Genomic DNA, 25,864 nt, shown 5'->3' with positions numbered 1-25,864 from the left:
AGAGTGTTTTATACTAGCTAGTTGAGGGTATTTTTCTTTGAGATTCAATTGTTCTCCTCAGTTGAATTGTGGTAAATTTGCAGATTAATTTCTAAAAGTAGGAAGGAACATAACAGGTGCCCTAACCATTTGGAATATTTAAGAATATCACAAACTAATTCCATAGTAGTCATTTATTAACACAGACAGAGGAGACTACTTGCCCTATTTGGTTTGACAAAGTGAGTGAACAAGTGGAGGATTGTATTATGATACCTTTCTATGCACATCATGTATCTTGCCATACTCATACATATTTTGCTCACATTCACCTTCACATCACTTTTTCCTACTGAGCCCTTTACAGTTTGTCAAATGTCTTGGTTTTATAAAACACTAAGCATCAGAAATTCAATATCATCTTTGGCTACATAGCAATTTTGAGGCCAGCCTGTTTTACATGAAACCTGTCCCTTAGACGTTGTTTCTCTTTTACAAGATTGTTTTGGGTATTTTGGGACTTTTGCAGTTTCATGAGGATTTCATGGTTAATATGCAAACTTTTTTTTTAAACATGGGAAATGTTCAGGGAGATTATAGTGGATGTGCTTGGGAAGTACTGCCAGCATAACACCTGAACCATGAAATTGGTGAACATAGTATGTCTTCCCATTGATTTAATTTGTCATAGTAGTTTATTCCTTTGGATGCTGCTGTAAATAAGATTTTTTAACTTAAAATTTTTTATTAAATATTTTTACATATACATTTATATTATTATACATATATACAGTACACTACCTACAGCAAGAAGAACCATGACACAATCAGGAATAATGTGTGTGTGTGTATATATATATATATATATATATATATATATATATATATATATATGTGTGTGTGTGTGTGTGTGTTACATTCATAGTGTTTCGGTTATTTGTATTAGCAACATTGAAGAAAATGTCTTTCCTATCTTGGTGCATCTAAAATTCTAAATGTAAATCAATATCTATAACATCTCATCATTATCAACTTAAAACATCCATCTAGACCTAAAAACATCTTAACCCCTAACCAACTAAGCTTAATTGTAAAACTAAACTATCTGGTCTTCAACCCCATCAGAGATTGAGAAGGAATAAAATTAGTTACCTGAGTATACAGGAAGTACAGGTTAGCAAATGAGAAGATGTCAGTGACAGTTTCCTGCCTGAACACTCACCCAAAATTCTCTATAATGTTGGAGCATCATCTTCAGCCTTCTGGCCCAATATATCTGACAGACATATTTGTGAGGCAACAACTATTGGCAGACTTTGGCTGTTGACTCTACCTGCATCCAAGCTTGCTCATTTTTAGGAAGAATTCTGTCTGTGGCATTAACAGAATTTGGCCATCAACTCTGCCTGCATCCAAGTTTTTCTATTTTAGGCAGAATTCTGTCAGTGGCCAAAATGAGGACATTTTGCCCAGTGGCTGGTTTGCCACATTTGAAGCCATCTCTATAAGGAGGTTCTTTGATGCTCATTATCTTTTTGAGGTAGGCTGGGTATTGCCAGGAGTTAACCTGTCTTGTTATCAAAGAATCTTTAAAATGATAAAAGCATCTTTAAATGCCATATTCTGTAGGTCTCTAGGGCCTTTGAAGACCTTACCTAAATATTTTACCTTATCTTTCTATGGAATCATATCTATCTGTTACACCTAGAATACTAATTGATATGATGATAATTTGATCAACTAACAATTAACTTGTATAACTTACTTATCCTAAACAACCTGCAATAGCACTTTCAATATATTGGAGATAAACCTTGTGTTCTACTTGAGTTGTATGGGTACAAATACCTCATATTAGAGTAGAAATATATATAATGTGTGTGAAGAATAATCTTAAATTTTACTTCTATATCAATGTATCAGAATTAAATTTATTTTGCATCAATATACAAAATTCTATATCAATTCATTAAAAATAACCTTGTGAGTAACAATTAAGGACTTAAATTGAGGAGTAGGTTCAATAATCTACTTTTGGCCTATCATCCCTATATATTTCTATATCCCCCCTTCTTTCCTTTCAACATTTATCTCCAAACCTAAGAAAAAAAGATAAAGGAAAAAAGAGACATCCCTGAGTCCAACCTTGTTTTTTCTCTGAATAAGACCAATAGTAACTTTATAACCAACTCCTAGTGAAAATAAACATCTATCACTCAAGAAAGCAACCAAAAACTTACCCAATTTCCCTTAAAGGAAATGGGGTATCATTCTCTTAAAGTTTCTTTTGGCTGATTTAGGATGAATAATATCTTTGTAGGAGCCCAAATAAAAAGATTTCTTGCCCAACTTTAAGATGGAATTTCCCACTTTTTAAAAAAGATAAAGTCAATCTTTTCTTTAACATTTATTTTTTTATTTTTTACATATATATTTATATTATTCCACATATATACAATAAACTACCTATATCAAGAACAACCATGACACAATCAGGAATTATATAAATGTTACATTCTTAGTATTTTCGCTATATGTATTTGACAGCCTATCTCGGTGAATCTAAATTTCTGAATGTAAATCAATCTCCATCACATCTTGTCATTATCAACTTAAAACCTCTATCTAGACCCAAAAACATCTTAACCCCTAAACAACTAAGCTTCCTTGTAAAACTAAACTACCTGGTCTTCAACTTCATCAGAGACTTGAGAAGGAATAAACTTGATGATCCTCCATAGGCCTATCAAGAGCCTCATTTCCCAGGTGATTCAGATTCTGTAACCATGACCACACTAACCATCACCGGGCAACTTACTTATAATTCTTTGTATTCTTTCACTATCTATTGTTCAATATGTCAATCAAAGTTTATGATTCATCTAATAAACCATCTGAAATGCTGATGGTACAATGGTATTTACATCTGTGAGGTATATGTATACGTGTGTGTGTGCCTGCATGTGCCAGAGATTGAAATGTCTGTATCTTCTTTGATCCTGTTTTATCTTCCATTTTGAGAGAGGGTCTTGGTGAACCTATAGCTCATCAATTCATCAAGAATGGCTGATGAGCCCCAGAGATCCTCCTGTCTCTACGTGCTGAGCATGAAGTAGTACAGGTGTATGCATGTCTCCATGCTCAGGTTTTTGTGTGGGTGCTGTGGACCCAAATTCAAATGCTGCTACTGTGGAGCCAACACTCTACTTACTGAACCAGCTCCTTGCTCCCATTCTACTCACCATACATTAAAAACGCCCGATATTTTTTTAAGATATTTTTTAATCATCCTCAAGATTAGTTTCTGGAAACTTCACTTGCAACACATTTTTTTTTTCAAAACGTTTATTCTTGCAGATATAGAAATTTGAAATTTTTAACAACCACGAAAGAAACCCTTTCACACCTAATGATTAATAAAATGTAGTGTTGTACTATCTAGACAGAAATTGTGCTGATGTGCCATAATAAACTATCTATTAGTTTTTAAAAAATACACTTCAGGGCAGTGTTGTATCACAAGTTTTGCAGAAGGGATACTTTGCAAGAATTTAATCAAATTAGAATAACTACCTTTTAAATACAGCACTTACAAATGTAACAACTCTGTGCATTCTTTTTTTTTTTTAATGATCTTGTATGTGTAGAAATGCTGCTTTATTGTTGCAGAGGTCAAAGTTCAAGGCCCAAGAGGTACAGGAGAGAATACAAACGTAGCCTTAGAAACTTGGTTCTGTTTTTGTATAAAAAGGAAATTTACAAACCAAGAACAAAAGTGGCATGCATGCATTATGTACATGCATCCTGAAAACATCAAACAGTTCAGAGCAGTACAAAATATTGATATACATAAATATTCCTCAAGTTTTTATAAGTGTTTTGTAGACAACATTTTCTCCATTGCTAAATGTGTCATTTCATAAATGGATTATAATATATTGAAGTATTTCTAATATTGCTGTTTTATTCTGAAATACAAATAACACTTTGAGGCAGTTCTTCATGAAACGCTCTTTCTTTATTTTAGATTACTTTCACAATCAGGTGGTTAGATATGAAATTACTGTGTCAAGGCCTGGGAATAATTTAAAAGCTCTTGATAGAAAATAATAGCTTTTAGTACCTGAGTATTCTAGAAAGTGCTAACATATTGTATGTACATGTTATTTATTCCTTACAATAAACCTGAAGATATTTTAATTTTCTTTTGAAGGGGCAGTCAAGTCTCACTGTGTAGCTCAGGCTGGCCTCAAATCTGTCAATCCTGTTGTCTCAGCCTGCCAGAGTTTTTTAAGTTATGTAAAAACCATGATGACATGTCCCAAAGTGGAGTTTTATTATTGCCCTTTGGATAGCTGAAGCACCTGACAGCATATCCTTGTCAAAATTGCCCAGCTTTCTTCAACTGTGAGAGTTGAGATTTGATCTTGTGCATTTCTTCGACAAAGTAGTTTTGCTGCCAGCCATTCCACCCTTCCATACCTCCTACAGAGATTACCTTTTTCTTTCATTTTGTTTTCTTGAGGCAGGGCCTCATGTATCCTAGGCTAGTTTCCAACTCACTATATAGCTGAAGATGACTTTGAGCTACTTCTGATCCTTCTCTCTCTTCCTCTGGAGTGTTGGGATTACAGAGAGACATATGCCATTAAGTCTGGTTTATTTGGTGCTGGGGATCAAACTCAGAACTTTGTATATGTTAAGCATATACTGTACCAAGCGGGCCACATTTCCAGCCCCCAAACTAGGCTTAATTAAGTTTGTTTTTTATAAAAATAATGTCTGTTTCTGTAATGCTTACTTATAGACCAGGTCCTTTTATGCATTTTCGATCTTCATAACTTTGTGTGAAAGTTTATCCTCATCAGAACAGAAAGTGAGGTTTTGGTATAGAAACTGATTTGCTCAGGAATACACAGCTAATTGGCAGGGCCATAGCCAAAACTTAATACTTACTTCTCAGGGTATGACTACTTAAGTTTTTTCCCTTGCATGATCATTCAGCTCCATCACAGTACTGTGGGCTCTGCTGTATTATGACAGCTTTTTAAATAATATTTTTACATATACATTTATATTATTACACATATATAAAATAAGCTACATATAGCAAGAAGAACCATGAAACAATTACGAATATTACATTAACATTATGAATGCAGATATCTGCATTACTTTTTTCCCTTTATTTATTTAATCACTTTACTGCATGATCTTAGCCCCACCCCCATCCTCTCCTCCCAGTCCTTCCCTCACATCCCATTCCCACATTCCCTCTTTCTTTCTCCTTATAGAAGGAGAGCCCACCCATGGTTAACAACCCATCCTGGTACATCAAGTCATAGTAGAACTAAGCGTATCCTCTCCTGCTGAGGCCAGACAAGTCAGCCCAGCTAGGGGAAAGAGATCCAAAGGCAGTCAACAGAGTCAGAGACAGCCCCAATCTAATTGTTAGGGGAACCACATGAAGAACAACATCTGCTACATATGTGTAGGGGGCCTAGGTCCAGCCCATGCATCTTCTTTGGTTGTTGATTCAGTCTCTGTGAGCCAACATGGGTCCAAGTTAGTTTATTCTGTAAATCTTCTTCTATGTCCTAGACCACTCTGGCTCCTTCAGTCTTTTCCCCCCAATCTTTCACAAGACTTTCCCAAACCCTGGAACCTTGCCTATTGTTTGGCTATGGGTCTGTGCATCTGTTTCCATCAGTTGCTGGGTGGAGCATCTCAGAAGACAGTTATGCTAGGCTCCTGTCTGCAAACATAGCCAAGTATCATTAATAATGTCAAGGGTTAGGTCTATCCCATGGAGTGAGTCTCAAGTTGAGCCAGTCATTGGTTGTCCTTTCCCTTGATCTCTGCTCCATATTTATCCCTGCACTACTTGTAGGCAGGACAAATTTTGGGTTGAGGGTTTTGTGAGTTGATTGATGTTCTCCTCCCTCCACTGTAAGTCTCCCCTGTTTACAGGAGGCAGCTTCTTCAGGATCTATATCTTCAGCTACTAGAAGTCTCTGCTAGGGTCACCCCCCATAGACTACACACATGCCCAGAAGTGGTATATCTGGGTCTTGAGGTAGCACTATTCCCAATTTTCCGAGAAAGCACCAGGGAGGAGTATTTCTTTCTCCACATCCTAACCAGCATGTGCTGTCACTTGATTTTTTAATCTTAGCCATCCTGGTAGGTGTAAGATAGAATCTCAGAGTCCTTATAACCAGAGATGTTGAGCATTTCTTTAAGTGTTTCTTAGCCATTTGATATTCCTTCTGTTTCTATTTTGTGGAATAGTTTGAGGAGTATTGGTATTAGGTCTTCTTTGAAGGTCCAGTAGAATTCTGTGGTAAAACCACGTGGTCCTGGGCTATTTGGTGGCTGGGGTTGTGAGACTTTTAATTAATACTTCTATTTTCTTAGGATTATAGGACTATTTAAATAGTTTACCTGATCTTGGTATCTAGAAATTCATCTATTTCATTTTGATTTTCTGATTTTGTGGTATAGCCATTTTTGAAATAAGACCTAATGATTCTGATTCTTTGGATTTCCTTGGTGTCTATTGTTGTTATGTCCCCCTTTCATTTCTGATTTTGTTTTTGTTCTTTCTCTCTCTCTCTCTCTCTCTCTCTCTCTCTCTCTCTCTCTCTCTGTTGATTTTTCTCAAAGAACCAGCTCTTGGTTTTGTTGATTCTTTGAATTGTTCTCTTTGTTTCTAATTTATTGATTTCAGCCCTGAGTTTGATTATATCTATGCGTCTACTCCTCTTGGGTGTGTTTGCTTCTTTTTCTTCTAGAGCTTTCAGATGTGCTTTTAAATTGCTAGTATGAGATCTCTACAATCTCTTTATGAAGGTGCTTAGTGCTATGAACTTTCCTCTTAGCACTGCCTCCATTGTGTCCCAGAAGTTTGGGTATGTTGTACCCTGATTTTCATTGAATTCTAGAAAGTCTTTAATTAATTTCTTTATTTTTTTCCTTGGCATAGTGATCATTGAGTAAAGAGTTGTTCAGTTTCTATGAGTTTGTAGGCTTTCTGTTTTTTCTGTTGTTGTTGAACTCCAGCTTTAGCCAATGGTGATCTGTTAAGATGCAAGGAGTTATTTCAGTTTTCTTGTATTTGTTGAAGCTTGCTTTGTGACCAACTAGATGATCAATTTTGGAGAAGGTTACCTGAGGTGCTGAGAAGAAGGTATATTCTTTTGTGTTTGGTAAAATGTTCTGTAGATATCTGTTAGGTCCATTTGATTCATAACATCAGTTGATTATTCCTCCATTTAGTTTCTGTCTTGATAATCTCTCCTTGGTAAGAGTGGAGTGTTGAAGCCCCCCACTATTAATGTGTGGGGTTCAGTGCTGCATTATTTTTGAGATAAGGTCTTTTGCTCTACTGGAGCTCACAAAGTAGATTAGGCTGGCCAGACAATGAGCAGTGAGTACTAGGGATCTACCTGTCTCTGCCTCTTCTGCTCTAAGATTACAATGATATGCATGCACTATGGCCAGTTTTTAGGGTATCAAACTTGGATCCTCATGAATTCACAGTGATTTAGTCTGTTACCTCAGTCTCAAAGTTTAAATCCCATGTCATGTGCTGTCCTGACTTGGAGAATTGGAGTTTATACAATGAACAGATATTAAACATTATAATTTTTCTGCTGAAATTAACTTTACACATAAACTTTTATGTCAGTCGGCTTTCAGTTAATAATTTATTGTTTTTTGTTCTACACAGAGCACTTTGAAGGCACTAATATATTTTTCTTTATTTCTGACCTTGAGACCACTTGGAAATATATCTCTTTAAGTCCTAATGAACAGAGAGAATACCACATCTCTTTAGCTTTGAAGTTTGATGTTTAACATATAACAGAAAAATTTTCTAATGGAAAATTTTAAATCAAACTCTTTGTTCTTTGTTTTTCTTAAAACTGAAAAACTGGGGAGAAGTCCAGGGAGATGGCTCAGTAAAGTGCTTGCCCTGCAAGCATGGGGACTTGAGTTCAGTTTCCAGTGTGTGTGTGTGTGTGTGTGTGTGTGTGTGTGTGTGTGTGTGTGTGCGTGTGTACATGTCTGCATGAAATGAAAAATCTGAAAAATTAGCCAACCAAACATTTCTGTAATTCTTAATAAACATTTTAAAAATAAATTTAGGAAAAATGGTTCATTAACTTAAAGTAAGTTTAGTTATTTAAAAATCTCAAAGCTGTTAACAACTGCTTGAGAGTTTCTCTAATAATTACTTCTAGCCCTATGCACCCCAGCCCCTCATGAGCACTTGTCCATGTGTATTTAAATTGAGGACCTTATGAAATATTAATTATGATATTATTTCTTTTATCTTTGGTAATTCCTAAGAGATGTTCTCCAATTAGAGAACCTTTTGCCATTTCTGTTATTGTTTTGTTGTTGTTGTTGTTGTTATAGTCTGTACAACACTGGATAAATGTAGTGGAAGTCGCTCTCAACTGGAAACCCCCCACCCCTGTTTTCTTCCTTAGTGAAGTAGACACCAAATAAGACACATGAAGTCTGTCATTGAGAGTCTGCTGGATTGTGTAGAACTGCAGGGACACTCCTTTCCCTTTCTGATTCTTCTGCTTAATCCCCTGTTACCCGTTAGCCCCTTAGTATGTTAAGTTCCTGCCCTTTAATTTTTTTCTTTTTTGTGTGTATGTGTAAGTTTGTGTATGTGTATGTATGCATGCCAATGGTGTGTGTGTGTGTGTGTGTGTGTGTGTGTGTGTGTGTGTGTGCGCGCATGCATGCATGCGTGCATGCATGCGCATGTGCACACCTCTGCATGAATGCTTTTTTTTAACTTGGGTGCTTAGGGCCTAACTGAAGCCCTCAGATTCATACAGTGAGATTTTACCCACTGAGTTATAGCTCCACATCCTTACTTTTCTCATGAAATTTTCTTTTGCTTTGCTTTGCTTCCATTTTACTGTTCTTGAAAACCTAAACCTGTGCAGTTCTACAGGACAGTGAATATCCACATACCTGTTGGCTCCCTTCACCTGTTCACATTCTGCTCTCCTTACTTTTCATCCGCTTTCTTCTTCTCCATTTGAAAAGAAAAACCCAAAGCTGTTATGATGCTGACCTATAGGTACCACACCATGAATGTACTAAGAAGAGAGATGTTCTCTTACATAATTACAATACTGAAGCATGTTGAAGAAAATTACATTGGTGATACTATCTACAAATAGATAACATTATATCTAGAATTTCCCAGGTGTCCAAAATTGCTGTCTTATACTTCCTTATCAGTCCTATATCAAGAAAATGATTTGATAGATTTTTAAATATCTTCAAAATCCAATGGATCATGTCTGTTCTGATTTTGCTCAACTTCTTGGCAGAACATGGCATTCTTGCACACTACTTTCCTACAACAGGCATTGTCCTTGCCCCAGGTTTCCTTTTATGTCTTTGTATTGGCTGGCTCCAATTCAGATACTGGCTCTACTTTCTTCCAACTTTTAAATGTCGGAACTCCTCTGGATTCCTCTTAAGCCTCTTACTTTGTCACCTTTATACTCCCCCTTGGTGGCTTAATGACTTTAATTATAAGTCTTCATTTCTTATTACATTATATAATTCCTAGTTCATTGAGAATTTTCATAAAGAATTTTCTTTGTAAAAGGAGATCACTTGTTTTTCATTTGAAATTGTAGTCCTTGTCCATAATAGTGAAACAATCACTTTTTTATATAATATGTTTGCCTTGAGACTTGTGTAAGGTTGATATTACAAACACATCTATTCTCTGGGTAAAATGGGCAAAAATCCTAAGCCAAACTAAAGTAACAACTCAATCCCAACAACCTTTTTATTATGTATACCAATTAAATGAATTCTTACTTTTTCTTTACTTTCTATGTGATCAGCCATCTTTGCTTTTAAAATCCTATTTTCAGACCCTGACAGAGGCTATTTAAATATCAAATTTTGAATCAGAAGTCTTGAGAAGGCAAAAAATAAAATTATGTGGCATTATCTATTTAAGTGACTTTTACTAGCTTCTAGCTTTTACTGGGCCAATGTGTCATCTTTATGGTTGCATCCTGTTAATCATTGGAAAATCCTGTTACAGAGAGACATATTTCAAGTTAATACAAGAGCAGTACCTGAGATCCAGTTGCCAGTTATTTTCTATAATCAGAGCATTTATATAATTATGGTTCATATTCTATTAGGCTTTTAGCAGGTGTAAATGACAAAATGCTAATTGTATTTGACCTTTGAATAACAAATGTAATTAATAGCAAGAGAGACAAAACAGAATTGTCATCGAGACATTTAATTTTTTTCTAAGTAACATTAAAGATAATTGCTGGACTGTTGTATAGGACATATTTTCTATGAGGAAAAATTTTAAATAGTTAAAGATGATGTTGATGCTTTTACCTAGCTATTTTTCTTTTAGTTAAGAATACAATAGCATTACAAATTAAACATCTTCACGATACTGAGCTGTCTTGTTTTGTTTTGGTATTACCTAGATATAGCATCACATTTTCCTAAACTAGTGGTTTAGCCAAGGATTGCAGTTATAATGTAAATTTTCATAAGATGACTACTTGTAATCTTTATGTTGTGCCATTTCCCTGTTGGATAAAATAGGGCTTTAAATGGGATGTTTAGAACTTCAAATCCTGGGGCTGGAAAGATGGTTTAGTGGTTAAGAGTGTCGCCTGCTCTTCCAGAGGTCCTGAGTTCAAGTCCCAGCAACTACATGGTGGCTCACAACTATCTATGATGTTATCTGATGCCCTCTTCTACAGATAAAGCACTCATATACAATAAATAAAATATAAATATTTTTAAAACATTTAAAAATCCAAATCCTAATAAATATAGAATGAAGAGTTGGAATGTGTGATTGCTCTGTCATCACCATGGAAGCAATTGCTTTAAGCAAAACTCAGTAGACATTTTGTAGGGCAGCTGTACACATAGTCTGAAATTTGTTCATTAAAAGGATACAAAACCATACTTCTTGGGTAGAGGATTTCTGGTCTTGTAGATATCACCTTAACCAAGCTATCCAAGCTAGCATAACCATTGATGAGATTAAACATCATGTGCTTATTTTTTAATTGTTTCCTTTAAATTTTTTAGACTTATTATTTATATTTATTTTATGTGTATGAGTGTTTTATCTGTCTGTATGCAAGTGCACCGTGTACAAGCCTGGTGCCTGTGGAGGTCAGAAGATAGCATCAGATGCCCTGGAACTGGAGATACAGTTGCTTGTGAGCCACCATGTAAGTGCTGGGAACTGGACCCTGATCCTCTATAACAGGAGTAAGTGCTCTTAACTGCTGAGCCAACTTTTCAGCTCCATCATGTTCGTTTTGATGTAACTGCCCTGAGAAGGACACATTGCACATCTCAGCAAAATATATAACCCAAATCAAGTTGCGAAGAAATATGAAAAAAATTTAAATTGAGAGGTATTTTATAAACCACTATCCTATATTCTTCAAATTTTTCAGTGTTTGGCTGGAGAGATGGTTCAGTGGGGAAATTTCCCTTAAAATTCATCAAGGACTTTCTCCAAGTCTTGTCACCCATGTGTATTTTCATTGGATCTGGTCCTCCCACGACCCTCATTCCCATAATGCTTTGTGACATCTCAGTCTTTGATTTCCTGAGTTCACCAACCTCGAGCACTACTCAGATTCAGTTGCTTACTTTCATTTCCTGCCACCATGGCTTACCTCTGAAATCTTTGTAGTTATCATCCCATTCTCTGACCTCTTTGTCTCCATTGAGGCCTCTATGCCCTAGATGCCTGTGTGTCTGTTGGTTTCAGTTCCCTCTTGTCTCCATTTTTCCCCACCCTTGATCATGCCAGTTAATGAATTAGCAGTAACAGTCCAATTTTAGAGTATTTAAAAAGGTAAATTGGCTGTGGTGGTGCATGCTTGGAATCCCAGCACTTGGAGGCAGAAGTTAGGACTGCAAGTTCCTTGACTGCATCAAGAGGACCTGCCATAAACCAAACAACCAACAAAGTAAAATAAGGGTTTTTTTTTAAGTCATTCTATGAAAACAAATATTCCTGAAACAATTCTTATCAACTTTGGCCACTGTTCCTTGATGGGAAAACCAGCTATTTGTGCTATGACATATTTTTCTACAGGGATTGTTTATTTAACTTTATTTAGCAGTGCTAGGGATGAAAACTAGCATATTACACATGCTAGGCAAGTGTCCTTGCACTTAGTCACATCTGTATCAAGTCCTACTTCATTTTGAATAACCTTTTGAATTTGTCCTGCTTTTACTTTTCAGATGTTTTTGGTTGAGCATTAAGTTTTACGTGTCATATTTTGTCCTTCAGCAGTTATTTTCAACTTTGCTATGTGCAACAAAAAGTTGGCTGCAGCTGTGTCACTAAAAAAAAACCCAGATGGTTTGAATATTTTCTAATTGGAAACGATCTTAGTGATCACATGAACTCAAAGTTGTCGGTGTTTACAGGAAAAATGATGGCCAGAGAGGTTACATGATCTGCTTGAAGCTACACAGCTGGCACTTGGTTCAGTAAAAACTAAAATGGAAGTCTTCTCATTAGAAATTCAGATCTTACTCTTTAAACTCTTATAGATAGAGTTGGCGGGTGGATGGACAAGTAAATAAAATGTAATTCTTACTCTTCTCCAATGGAAAAGTTAGAGGTTTCTGGCAAAGATAAAATTATCATCTCCTTTGTCACTTGAAGAAGATATTAAAGCACTCATCATCCTTCGGGGATTAGAATTCATGCTTTAGTTTTTTGTTTAAGAAAAATTTTGGAGCTGGGGTGATGGCTTAGTGGGCAAGAGCATATAGTATTTTTGTGGATGACTGGAGTTAGGTTCCTACCAATCATATAAGGCAGGTCACAACCACCTGTAACTCCACCTCCAGGACTCTAATGTCTCTACCCTCCATAGGCACCTATAATCACACACACACACACACACACACACACACACACACACACACACACACTTCAAAAACATCTTTTAAAAAATGCCTTTCAGGGACTAGCAAGATGGCTTAGGAAGTAAAGGACTTGATGCCATGGTTGAAGACCTGAATTTGATCCCTGGTAGTCATATGGTGACAGGAGATAACTGACTCCTGCAAGTTGTCCTCTGACTCCCACATGTGTACTATAGCATGCCCATGTACACACGTACACACAACCATTACCAGTAAACAAATAGGTATAGCTTAAAATGTAAAAATATGCCTTTTAGGACTATCCCCTGCTGTGCAGGGAAGCCACAGTTTGTGGGTGAGCAAATCTAAATGAGCTTTTTGCTTTCCTTGCCTCCTATTTTAATCCATTTTCTGTTACTGTAACAGAATACTACAGACTATGTGATTTATAAAGAAAAGACATTTCTCACAGTGCTGGGGATTGAGAAATCTAATATTAAGGTATTTAAAATTTTTTCATCCAAAATATTCATTCACCCTATCTCAGAGGGCCTAAAGGATTGCTTTTATCCTTTTTTAAATTAATTATATTTTTAAATTATATTTAAAATTTATATACACTTTACATGCCAATCTTAACCCCTTTCCTCTTATCCTGTTCCCACTACCCCCTTCCCCTTTTCCTCAGAAAGCAGGAAACCCCCCACCAACCCACCTGAGCACATTAAGTGACAGCAGGACTGAGCTTATCCTCATCCACTGAGGCCAGTCAAGGCAGCCCTGGTAGGGCCAAGTGATTGAAAGCAGGCAACAGAGTCCATGCTATAGACAGCCCCCACTCAGCTTACTAGGGGACTCATATGAAGATCAAACTACCCATTGGTTACATAATATTAAGGTGTTAATATCAGATTTGAGGGGCTTCTTGCTGCCTCATAATATGACTAAGGACATTGTGTGGTGAGGGAGCCTATAGAGGCAGAGAGCAGACTGGGGCTAAATCATCTTTTCCTCAGGAATCTGCTCCTACGATAGCAGCACTAATCCATTCATGAGAGACATAAGGACACCCCAAAGGTCTTACCTCTTAATATTGTCATGCTAGCAATGACATTACTTTTTAAAAAGTGTGTGTGTGTGTGTGTGTGTGTGTGTGTGTGTGTGTGTGTGTGTCTCAGTCTATACCCTAAGATGGCCTAGAACTAACCAGGTAGCTGAGGCTAGCCTTGAACTTGCAGTCAACTTCCTGCCTTAGCCCCTGAAATGCTGAGACTACAAGTGTGAATCATCATGCATTGTACGACTACAACATTTGACATAGAAACAGTGGCACTGTTCAAGAGGTAGGCTTTGTGACCTTCTCCTGCAAAGCATGTGCCTAATATTATTTCTCGAGTGAAGTTGGAAGTAGGGTTAGAACAGCCTCGTTCTCTTGCAAGTGGCAGTTATAGAATATAGGTAAACAAAACTAACAATAATAACACCTGTGGTCCCCAGCAAGAAGCGAGCCATACTCTATTCTTATCGTGCTTTGAGCAGTTGAGGAAATAGATAGCTTTCCTTCTCAATTAAAGCCTGTGCCATTAGGGGATCCATTGTCTTGCCAGTTCATTTGAATTCCTTTTAATCAGCTCTATTGCACTTGTGCTCTGTGCCTTCCTGACTGGCTGCCAGGCTCCTTAAAGGTACATGAACATTTCGCTCATCCTAGTGCTTCCTCAGAAGGCCTCTGCCAGCAGAGTCTCAAAAGCACAGTCTGAGTATCTTATCATTTCAAATATGAAACTTCTGGTTCAAAGAACTGCCTGCCAAGGAAGCACCTGTTTAAAAAACAAAAACCAAGCAAGATAACAGATCTCTACCAGTTAGCAAGAGTTAGCAGAGAAAGAGTGGGTCTCTGATTCTCTTGTGCCTTCTCTTGGGCTCTTTTCTTTCTATTGGTTTGTCTTTTCCAACTTCAATGTGATAGTTCTTATTTTATTTTATTGTATTATACTAAAAAATGAATGAATGAATGATATAACCCAAAAAGGCAAATATTTTATGTACTCATTTATAAGTAGAGATTAACTGCTGTAAAATAAAAGATAATCATGCAACAATCCACAGACCCAACAATGCTAAGTAATAGAGAATGCTTAGAAGATGGTGGTGGTGGGTACATGGATTTTCCTGGGAAGGGGATATAGAATAGATTTAGAGGGTATACTGGACACAGATGAGGATGAGAACAGGGAGATGGAGGAGAGAGTATGGAGAAATGTGGCTGGAATTAGAAGGCATGCAGCAGGGAAACGAGGTGCTGGTCTTGGTGGAGTAAGAAAAATAAGGCTTACTTAGATCTCAAGCTTTCAACTTCCTGGGTCCTTCAACTCAGGCTACTGCCAGAGTTCTACACATTGGTATTTTAAATATTTGGGCCACGTTTGACCAATAAGGTGAGTTTTGATCCATACCCTACTGTTGTCTTTTTGAGCATGCAACTTTTTCCAGAAACCTCTCCAGGAGAGGGAAGGAGATTGATAGGGTAGGGTTAGGCATACCAATAATGGGAATCTAAAGCCCTATCTGGTGCTAGCTCTCTTTTTGGACTGCTTTGAGCTGCTTTAGGCCTTGCTATTTCAATGTGTAAGAAGGTCTCTTTTCCTAATCTCATTAATTTCACACAGAGAAAGAAAAAAGTTACTGCCATATGTATCCCTTGGGAAGCAATAGTATAAGTTTAGTAAGTCACCTGTCCTTTTCTATTGCCAAGTTATTTCCATTTGTCTGTTTGGTTTTTTTTTAATAGATTCTTGTCTCTGGTAGTGATTATTATTGTGATATTTTACAAGAAAAAATTTTAAATCTAGGTAAGAGATTAGTGAGCAAGATGTAAGACAAATCAGGAACATTCGCTTTGTGCCAGACATCATGATGTGGAAACCTGATTTGATTTGATTTAATCCTTCCTATGAATTGTCACTAGCCATAGTTTGCAAAATAAGGCAACTGAGATCTAGAGATAAATTGTTTAGGCTCTCCCTGCTTGTCAGTGAGAAAATACAGGAGCCAGACTCAGATCTCTAATTCTAGAACCTAGGTGCATGGACATTGTGCTGTACAACCCACTATGGCATTTGGAATCAGCCATAAATCAGGAGGCGGTATGTAGGATGACACTGTACTCTCACCTCATATTCCCCATCCTCATCAAGCACTGTACTGTTCTCTGTAGAAACATTATATAAAAGGAATACTGTCTCTCTGTAGGCAACCTTTACAGAAAATGTTAACTGTGCTGGAAGTCTTTCTTTGTTAAGATAGGGTATCATACAGTTCAGGCTACCCTTTTACTTGCTTTATAGCCAGGGACCACCAAACTTTTGCTGCTTTGCCTCCCCTTCCTTTCTTCCTCCTTCGTTCCTTCGTTCCTTCCTTCCTTCCTTCCTTCTTTCCTTCCTTCCTCTTGTTTTGTTTGAGACAGGGTTTTTCTGTGTAGCCTTGGCTGTCCTGGACATGCTTTATAGACCAGACTGGCCTCAAACTCACAGGGATCTACCTGCCTCTGCCTCCTAAGTGCTGAGATCACAGAGTGAGCCACTGTGCCAGGCTCCACCTCTGCTTTCTAAGCGCGGGGACTGCAGGTACATGCTACCACACCTGGGTTCATGCAGCACTGGACATTTAGCTCAGGGCTTTGTGTATGGTAGGCATGACAGGTAACTGAGGTGCATTCCTCCAACTTCAAATATGCTGGAATTTCTTTTTTTTTTCTTTTCAATCTGTCCTTTTTGTTGTTGTTTTAGCTATTTTAAATTCTTTAATAATTCCTTTCATAGAAAATGTATTTTGATCATATTTCCCGCTTTATTTTCTTTTTTACCTTCCCATGTTGAACTTCTTTTCCAACAAATCTTCTTCCTAATTTTCTGTCTTCTTGATTGTTGCACTTTTTTTTCATGACAGGGTTTCTCCGTGTAGCCCTGGCTGTCCTGGAACTCACTTTGTAGACCAGGCTGACCTCAAACTCACTGAGATCCATCTGCCTCTGCCTCCCAGGTGCTGGGATTAAAGGTGTGTGCCACTGTGCCTTTGTGTGTCACAAGTTTTATTAAGGTTGTTTGTGTGAGCATGGGTTGCAGGTTATTTACTTGATTGAGGCCAATTTCCCAGTGGCTAAACCACTGAGGAATATGACTCCTACCTCCCATGGCAACCCTTAATTGCTTATAACTCCTCATGTAGGGTCGGGGTCTCATGGACCCCTATATGGTGGTATGTTGATGAGCCTAGTCATGTGCAGGTAATCCCCACTGATGTGAGTTCATGGGTGTAACAGCCTGTCATGCCCAAAAGATAGTAGTTCACAATGTTATCTTTCTTATCTTCTAGCTCTTTCATTATTTCTACTCCTTATTCCTTGATGCTTCCTTAGTCTTGGAGGGGGTGATATAGATGTCCCATTTGGGGATGAGTACTCAAAAGTCACTTATAGGACTGAAGAGATGACTTGGCAGTTATGAGCAGTTGTTGTTCTTATATAGGACCCAGGTTTGATTCCAAGTACAAATATGGTGGCCCACAACCACCCATAACTCCAGTTTCAGGTATCTAACACCCTCTTTTGACCTCTGTGGGCACCAGGTATACATCTGGCACACACACACACACACACACACACACACACACACACACACACACACACATACACACATACACACACACATATATATGTAGGTTAAATACACATATAAACTTAAAATATCTTTTTTAAAAAATAATTTTCTTTATTTATTATGTATACAGTGTTTTGTCTGCATGTACACTTATGTGCCAGAAGAGGGCACCAGATCTCATTATAGATGGTTGTGAACCACATGTGGTTTCTGGAAATTGAACTCAGGACCTTTGGAAAACCAGCCAGTGCTCTTAACCACTGAGCCATCTCTCCAGCCCAAAGCAAGCACCACACCTCGTGGTTCCACTGGAGCTTGAACCCAGGACCTTCTGCATGTAAAGCAGACGTGATAACCGCTACACTATGGAACCAGATTTAAAATATCTTTTAAAGTCACTTATTATCAGCACTTTGTCCAGTTATGAGTCTTTGCATTAATCATTTTCTATTGGGCACAGAAACTTCTCTGGCCCAGACTGAAGGCAGCATAAATCTATGGGTATAAACACAAATATTTAGAAAGAAGTTTGACATCATGTCTATTTTACCAAAAAAAAAAATTCATCCTTGAGCCTATAACCTTCTCAGCTATGAGCTATCAGTCAGGATTATAGTACCAGGCATGATCTTCTTCCATTGGAGTAGGCCTCAAATCCAGCCAGAAACTCTTAGTTTCCCCCCCCCCCCATAAGAGTCAGCCACTCTTGCACCAATGAGCATATCTTGCCTGGCATAATACATTGTAGCCTTCAGAGTTCACAGTTAAGTTTGTTGGTGACTTTTCTCTCCACCCCCCAACTTCTACATAGCACCTTCTGGCACTAAGATAGCTAGCCAGCAGGGAGGAAACTTCCAACTTGATTTACCAGCTGAGCTTCATGAATGGTGTAACAAAAGCATATGGTGTCTTCAAAACTAGTGTCTTATCATCTAGTTGTAGTGGGTACACAAGAGGAATAGCAATAGGTTATGCTATTGGGGGACCCTCTGGGATTTCTCTGACCAAAAACTCATAGAGAGATATCCTATACCTGTGGAATATTTGTGTCACAGCTTGCTGAAGACTTTCACCAGACTCCAAGATGAGAGGCTGACTCTTTTTTCCCTTCCACATCCCCTTAATTCTCTCTCTTCTTTCTTTCTTTCTTTCTTTCTTCTTCTTCTTCTTCTTCTTCTTCTTCTTCTTCTTCTTCTTCTTCTTCTTCTTCTTTTTGTCATGCCTCAGAATAGAACCCAATGGATGCATTTGTTTGCCAGAGAAAGCAGTGAATCCTCCATGTGGCATAGGATTCCAACCATGCCCTGAACGGAGACTAAGCAGAGACAAAAGAAGGGTGTTAGCACCCATTCCTCCCTGTGTTGGGAAGGGACAGAAAGGGCGCTATATACAGTTGGTGTCCAGTTACTGCCAGACCATACTACTTAGGTACTTAGTAGATAGTGATTATTATTCAAGGGGAGTAAAGGTATAAATGGATTAGGGAATTAAGTAACTGGCCCCAGTGGACAGAACTCAGAACTCTGGTTTAGACTCAGAGATGTCTATACTAGATGACTTTGAACAACATACTTGCTGCTCTGAACTCAGGTTCCTTACATATAGCATGGAGATGATGATATTTGTGGGCACTGAAATTTTTGAAGTAGACCATTTTATTATTAATTAGAAATCAGCTTCATTATCTATTGTTGACATTGTTAATCCTAAGTAGGTGAAACTCCAGTGATCATTTCTTTCACTATATCATTGTATAAATGAGGAAACCAGGGCATAGCAATAGGACGACATCTCTTTGGAGGTAAAAAGCTTGGGCCCTGGAGTCAGATCTGTGTTCCAATTTTCACTGTCCATTTCCACTTACTGGCCACGTGAGCTTAAGTAGGTGCTTCCATCCCTCTTAGCTTCATGGTGTTGGAGGACTACAGGGACTCTATAAGTTCTTAGTTAACCTTGATGAACAGTTCCTCTGTGTTTGATGAATACAAGAACCCCTGGGGAAACTGAGATTGAACCTAGAGGCAGGATCTGATGGAAAGGCCATGGGGTAATACTGCTTAATGACTTGCTCCTCATGGCTTATTCAGTTTTCTTTCTTATACCATCTAGGACCATGTGTCCCAAGGTGACACCACTCACAATGGACTTTACCTGCCCACATCAATCATAATCAAGATAATACCCTACAGGACAATCTTATGGAGGCATTTTTTTTTTCAATTAAGTTTCCCTATTCTCATATATATCTAGGTTTGTATCATGTTGACAAAGCACACCCATATATTTCCAAAGGTTTATTTAACTCATTGCTTCTAATGGTGACAAGATACTCCGTGGTATGTATGCACTGCAAGTCTATACTCCTTTTCCTAGTCACTGACATCCAGGTGACATTAAGTTCAGGCAATCTTACTTTAAAACATCTGTTGTTAATGGCTATGACATCATTGCTCTCTGAGCTCTTTGAGTGTTTGAGACTTAAGAACGTTTTACAAAAAGCATAAAGGTCAATCTCATTGTTTATAATTTTCCTATTTTGTGGGACTAAGAAATTGTTTGATTGTTTTGTTTTTTGTTAAAGCACCTGCTTCCCCTAAAGCTGTATGTAATTGTTTTTCTCTGCCTTTCATATCCTGTGGGTCTGCAGTACTGAAAGCCGCATTAGTCATCCAAAACTGGTACCGACGGTACAGAGCTCGACTGAGCGCCAGACAACATTATGCCCTCGCCATCTTCCAGTCTATTGAATATGCTGATGAGCAAGGCCAAATGCAGGTCTGTTTGGCAAGAATTTCCCCTCTCCCCACCCCCTCTCTTCTCTTCTTGTTTTGAAAGAATGAAATTATAAGTCTGTTTGAAGCTGAGGAACCTTTATGAAATGCTTTCCTAGAGTCTGTAATGACATTGTTTTGGGACTAGCTATTGAGAGTGTGATTTGGGAAAATGTTTTTCAGTTTTGAAGTTCACATTTTTAGAGCAATGCCAGATGTCTAGATAGCTAATAAAAATAGTCTTTTCTATTTTTTGAGAATAGTTCCTAATGGTAAATGAAGTCATTACTTTATGAATGGTAGTTTTTTAAGAGGAAGGATTGAACCCAGAGCCTTGTACATGTTATGCAAACACTATACCACTGAGCCATATCCCCAGCCCAGAAAGAATGGTTGTGTTTGTAAATGTTCTTGTGTGTATAGGTGCAGGAGTGTGCACACATTTATATGTATGTGTGTGGAATGAGTGTGTGGAATGAGTGTGTGGAATCCTCAACAACTGTCAACCTTGATTTTTTGAGAAAGGTAGGATCTTTCATTGAGATCTAAAACTCCCCAAATAGGCAAGACAGGATACTTTTAGGCCTTAAAAAAAGGAAGATTTTCCTGGGAACAAGTCTATAAAAGTTCTAAAAGAAAATATGTGAATACAGAAGGCCTTTATAAAGCTTGCAGCACAAATTCATAATTTTAACTTTAATACTCATTAATGAAATTGAGTGCATTTTAACCATAAAATGATCTTGGAAATATCTCCAATATAGTTATTAATGAAAGAAACAATTTACCTAGAGTTTATCCCATATATATAAAAGAAAATTAAGCATGCAACCAAACTCTGGAAAAAGATACACAGCAAACTCTGCATAGTGGCAACTGGCAGGGACAAGGGTGGCACTGATGAGTGTGTAGAAATATTGAAAGAGGCTTCTCATCTTCCTTTGTTATTGTTTAAAGTTTTAACATTTGTCAAATTATGGTCTCTAAAAATAGTTAAGCTAATTTCAAAAAGAGTTAAGTTGATAAATCTCTTCTTGGTAGCTATTAAAATAATACAGATTAGGTCAAAAGTGCTGGGACATGTCTTAAACCTAAGTACTCAGGAGGCAGAGACAGGAGGATCTCTGTGAGTTTGAGGCCAATCTAGTCTATGTAGTGTGTTCCACAACAATTTCAATGAAACAAAATAAAAACAACAAACTAACAAAAGAAAACAACAACAAATAATATAGGTCATTCAATGTTCCTGTGCTCTGATTAGGAACTTTTACAAATTATTTATTTTTGCGTGTATAGATGTTTTACCTTCATGTATGTCTGTTCACTGTGTCTATTCAGGGCCCACGGAGGCCAGAAGAGGGAACTGAATCCTCTGAGACTGGAGTTATACATACTTGTAAGCTGCTTTGTGGGTGCTGGGAATCGAACCATGTTTCTTTGGGAAAACAGCCAGTGCTCTTAGCCACTGAACACTCTCTCCAAATCCATGCATGCTATCACTTTAACCAGTATGTATTCTACCACCAAATAGATAAAAAGGAGACTATAATGAAAAACTTTGTAGTTGCCTTAGAGTGGATTCCTTGAAGGAGAGTCTGGCTTGGGACAGTGACTTACTGAGATTGAGGGAATATTTTCGGGAATAACCTTTAAGGAAGTAAAAGAAGCAAGACAGGACCAGCAAAGAAGCCAGGAAGAAATATTCTTTCTGGACAGGTCTGACTTCAGCCTGATCCCAGGAGAAGTGCTTAAATGTGAAATACATCATAGTTTGTCCCATGCATGGCAAGGAGGTAGAGGACTCGGTTGTTACACTCTTGCTTCGGTCAGTTGTGTATGGGTAGCTTCCCTGGTCCTCTGGATGCATATGTAATTCCCTATGCATCTCTGTGTGGTACTGCCCATCTATGACTCTTGGCATGCTCTGTAGCAGGAAGATGAGCACGGTAAGAGAGTAAGGGACTTGCATAGAACCCTGCTATTTGCTGTAGTAGCTCCTTAGTTAATCATTTATATCATGTTCTGTTGTGCAGCTATCCAATTTCTTTTCTTTCATGTTGGAAAACTATGCAAAGACACGTAATGAAGATTCAGGTAAGCAAAAAAAAAAAACCAGTTTAGATCTTTAAGATTTTATTCATGCTTATTTTAAAATTATGTGTATTTGCGTGTGCAAGTGAGTGGAGAGTCCACAGAAGCCAAAAGGGAACATTTGATTCCCTGGAGCTGGAGGTGCAGCAGGTTGTGAGCCCTGCAATATGAGTGCTGGGAACTGAACACAGGTCCTCTGCAAGAATAGTATGTATTTTTAACTGCCAAACAGTCATTCCACTCCTAAAGTATAGTCCTTTGAAAAGCAGTTGTTAGATATTGAATTGCCTCATTAAGAAATGTAAATGAAAATGGGAGATGCTACACAATTTAAAAGATGCATACTTTTTTGTCTGCATTACACCCAACAACTAACAAGATCAGTTCAACTTGGTTTTTTTGTTTGTTTGTTTGTTTTTGTTTTTGTTTTTTTTCCCTTTCTGGATAAGATTTGCTAAATCAGCTTTTAAATAAAAACTAATACTCAGCATTTATTTGTTAAATACTTTGCCTTGAACCATACACAATCTGCTGAAATGCAACAGTAGCTTAGTCAAGATCTTATGTTTTACCCACAAAACTTCTATGCTAAGAAATCAAAGTATTTTGAGTATTTTGTGCAATAGAGTCAAGGTGAACATGTTAGATTGCATGTAATCTCTCTTCCTCTCTCTCCAGTCTGTGTGTCTGCTGTGTCTTAAATATTTCCCCTAGAGTTTATGGAACATATTGAAAAGTGGGACGCGTAAGCACTGTTTACGTTAGAGGGTGCCCTGTGATGGATTCATGCTTTGGGCAGTGGTGACCTTATGAAGTATGGATCTAACACCCATTCCTCTCCTCGCACCTATTTTCTGCTATGTGATGTTGTCAGTCACATAGTGACTTATGTCCTAGAGTCCTCACCAAATATTTCTCCATGATCTTCAATTTCCCGAATTTTAGAGTCTTTAGTTTGGGTGACATATATTTTATTTCTCATTAATACCTGAATATTTAAAATCTGTAGTATACATTGATTTTTCTTATAATTGTCTTTAAAGTTGACAGCAGTTTCATACTTTAGGTGTACAAGAACTAATTTTAGTTTTATTTTTTCATTTTTATTTTTTTATTAATTTATTCATATTACATCTCATTTGTTAACCCTTCCCTTGTATCCTCCTATTCCTCCCTCCCTCCCACTTCCCCCTTCTCCCCTCCCCTATGTCTGTGATTGAGGGGGACCTCCTCCCCCTATATATGCTCTTAGAGTATCGAGTCTCTTCTTGGTAGTTTGATTTTTTTTTTCTGAACCAGAATTTAAAAGAATCGGAAAACGTCCAGGCTTATTCATAAACTTGTATTTTGCTTTAAATCAACCAGTTTGTGATATTATGCTATAATAGCATAAACTGGATGAAGATATTTTCTATAATGTGTTTCTATCATCAATTTGTCTATCATTTATATTTTCATTTTGAATCAAAGGCAGGCAGTATAGCAGCTTAAAATTATAATTATCTGTAAGACATATATTTTTCTTGCTAAATAAGATCTGCCTGTTACTTTCAAAGTAGATGCCAAACCTAAAAGCTGCTAAAAAAAATTCCTTCAGCTAACTATTTTTTATTTACCAACATGCAAGGTATTTAGGAACGTTTTTCCCTCCCCACCCCCCTCTCTCTCTCTGTGTTCTGTGTGTGTGTATGTGTGTTATGTGAGTGCATATAGAGGCCAGAGGAGGATGTCAGATTACCTGTGCTGTGTCACTCTATCTTACCCCTTTAGCACAGAGTCTCTCATTGAACATGGAGCTCACTATTTTTCAGCTAGGCTGGCTTCCACCAGTGATGGAGTCATGAAAAATGTGCAACTATACCTGCTTTTTTATGTGAGAGCTTAGAATTTTTTAGCTGGGATGAAAAATTAGCCACATGTAGGTCCTTAAGCTTACACACCAAGTGCTCTTACCCACTTAGCGATCTGCCTAACCTCTAAGAGCATCTTTAAATAATCTGGTAAATACATTTTTGTTTTTCTAAAATCTCTCTCTCTCTCTCTCTCTCTCTCTCTCTCTCTCTCTCTCTCTCTCTGTGTGTGTGTGTGTGTGTGTGTGTGTGTGTGTGTGAGAGAGAGAGAGAGAGAGAGAGAGAGAGAGAGAGAGAGAGAGAGAGAGAGATGCACATATATATATATATATATATATATATATATATATATATAGAGAGAGAGAGAGAGAGAGAGAGAGAGGGAGAGAGAGAGAGAGAATATGTGCATGCATGTGCCATGGCATGTGTGTGGAGATCAGAAGACAACTTGCAGTGTTTGGTTTTCTTTACCATGTGGATCTTAAGAATTGAACTTAGGGCTGAAGAGATGGCTCAGAGGATAAGAACACTGCCTGCTCTTCCAGAGGTCCTGAGTTCAATTCCCAGCATCACAACCATCTATAATGTGATCCGATGCCCTCTTCTGGCCTGCAGGTGTACATGCAGATGCAACACTGTATACATAATAAATAAATAAATAAATAAATATTTTTTAAAAATTGAACTCAGGTTATCATGCTTGGCCACAGGCACTTTACCCACTCAGCCATCTTGCCAGCCTGGAAATACCCTTTAAAGTGGTCAGAACATTTTAGTGGCATGGTTTGAGCCAAGTATATACATATGAAAGGAACAATCCATAGAAGCTTTCTGAGTGGTGGAATGGCCAAACTTGATGAGTAGGAACTGGTTGGAAGTAGGTATTTTGCTATTTTCTTGATTTTAGGTAGCTGCATTTTAAAGAGAGTCATTTGTGCTTTGTGTTCTTGGTCAAAAATGTTTTGAGGAGGAAATATAATAATGATGAAATGAAACATGACTCTGCCAATGATCTAAGATTTCATGAAATCTAGACTTACTTCATCAGAGTCACTTACATGGGGTTTTAAAGCCACAGATGGCTGGGCCACAGCTCAGAGCTATTTGCTCAGACTCTTCAATTTTCAAAATCTACATTTTGAAAAAAACTTTGCATATGATTTAAGAATATCACAGAATGTTTCTTCTCAAAGAAGGGAACAGTGTTTTCTTTGAAATATAATATACATTATAGGAAAGTACACAAATTATATATGACTGAAATTTTCTCAAAGAAAATATGCCCAGGAAACAAGTACTCAGAACAACAAATAAAACATGATGGCTAGGGATGTGGCTCAAATGGTAGAGTGCGTGCCTAGCATGCAGGGGGCCCTGGGCTCAGTCCTGAGCACTACATAAATCAGACATGGTGACACATGCTTGCAATCTCAGCTTTTGAGGAGGTAGGAGGGTTAGAAATTCAAGGTCATCCTTGCTACATGAAACCTTGTCTCAGAAAATAAAAAAGTATTCTCTAATCGTTATTAGAGCCACAGCAGCCTCCTATCTGCCTTGTCTAGTGACAACCCAA

General features: G+C 37.7%; 1 protein-coding gene across 5 annotated transcripts in view; it reads left to right on the top strand.

Annotated features, from left to right (window-relative positions):
• PPEF1 (protein phosphatase with EF-hand domain 1) overlaps positions 1-25,864 on the top strand; it is a 126,780-nt gene that overhangs the window by 49,521 nt on the left and 51,395 nt on the right. For all 5 annotated transcript variants that reach the window (XM_084790462.1, XM_084790459.1, XM_084790461.1 and 2 more), the window contains 2 exons: positions 20,227-20,354; positions 22,384-22,444. In XM_084790462.1, the coding sequence (XP_084646588.1) occupies positions 20,227-20,354; positions 22,384-22,444 (189 nt within the window). The remainder of the gene's footprint in view (positions 1-20,226; positions 20,355-22,383; positions 22,445-25,864) is intronic.

Source organism: Acomys minous (genome assembly GCF_964271855.1).
Source record: "Acomys minous genome assembly, chromosome: 7".
NCBI classification, from domain to species: Eukaryota; Metazoa; Chordata; class Mammalia; order Rodentia; family Muridae; genus Acomys; species Acomys minous.
The sequence above is the reverse complement of the archived record's forward strand: the minus strand, read 5'-3'. Positions and strand labels throughout refer to the sequence as shown.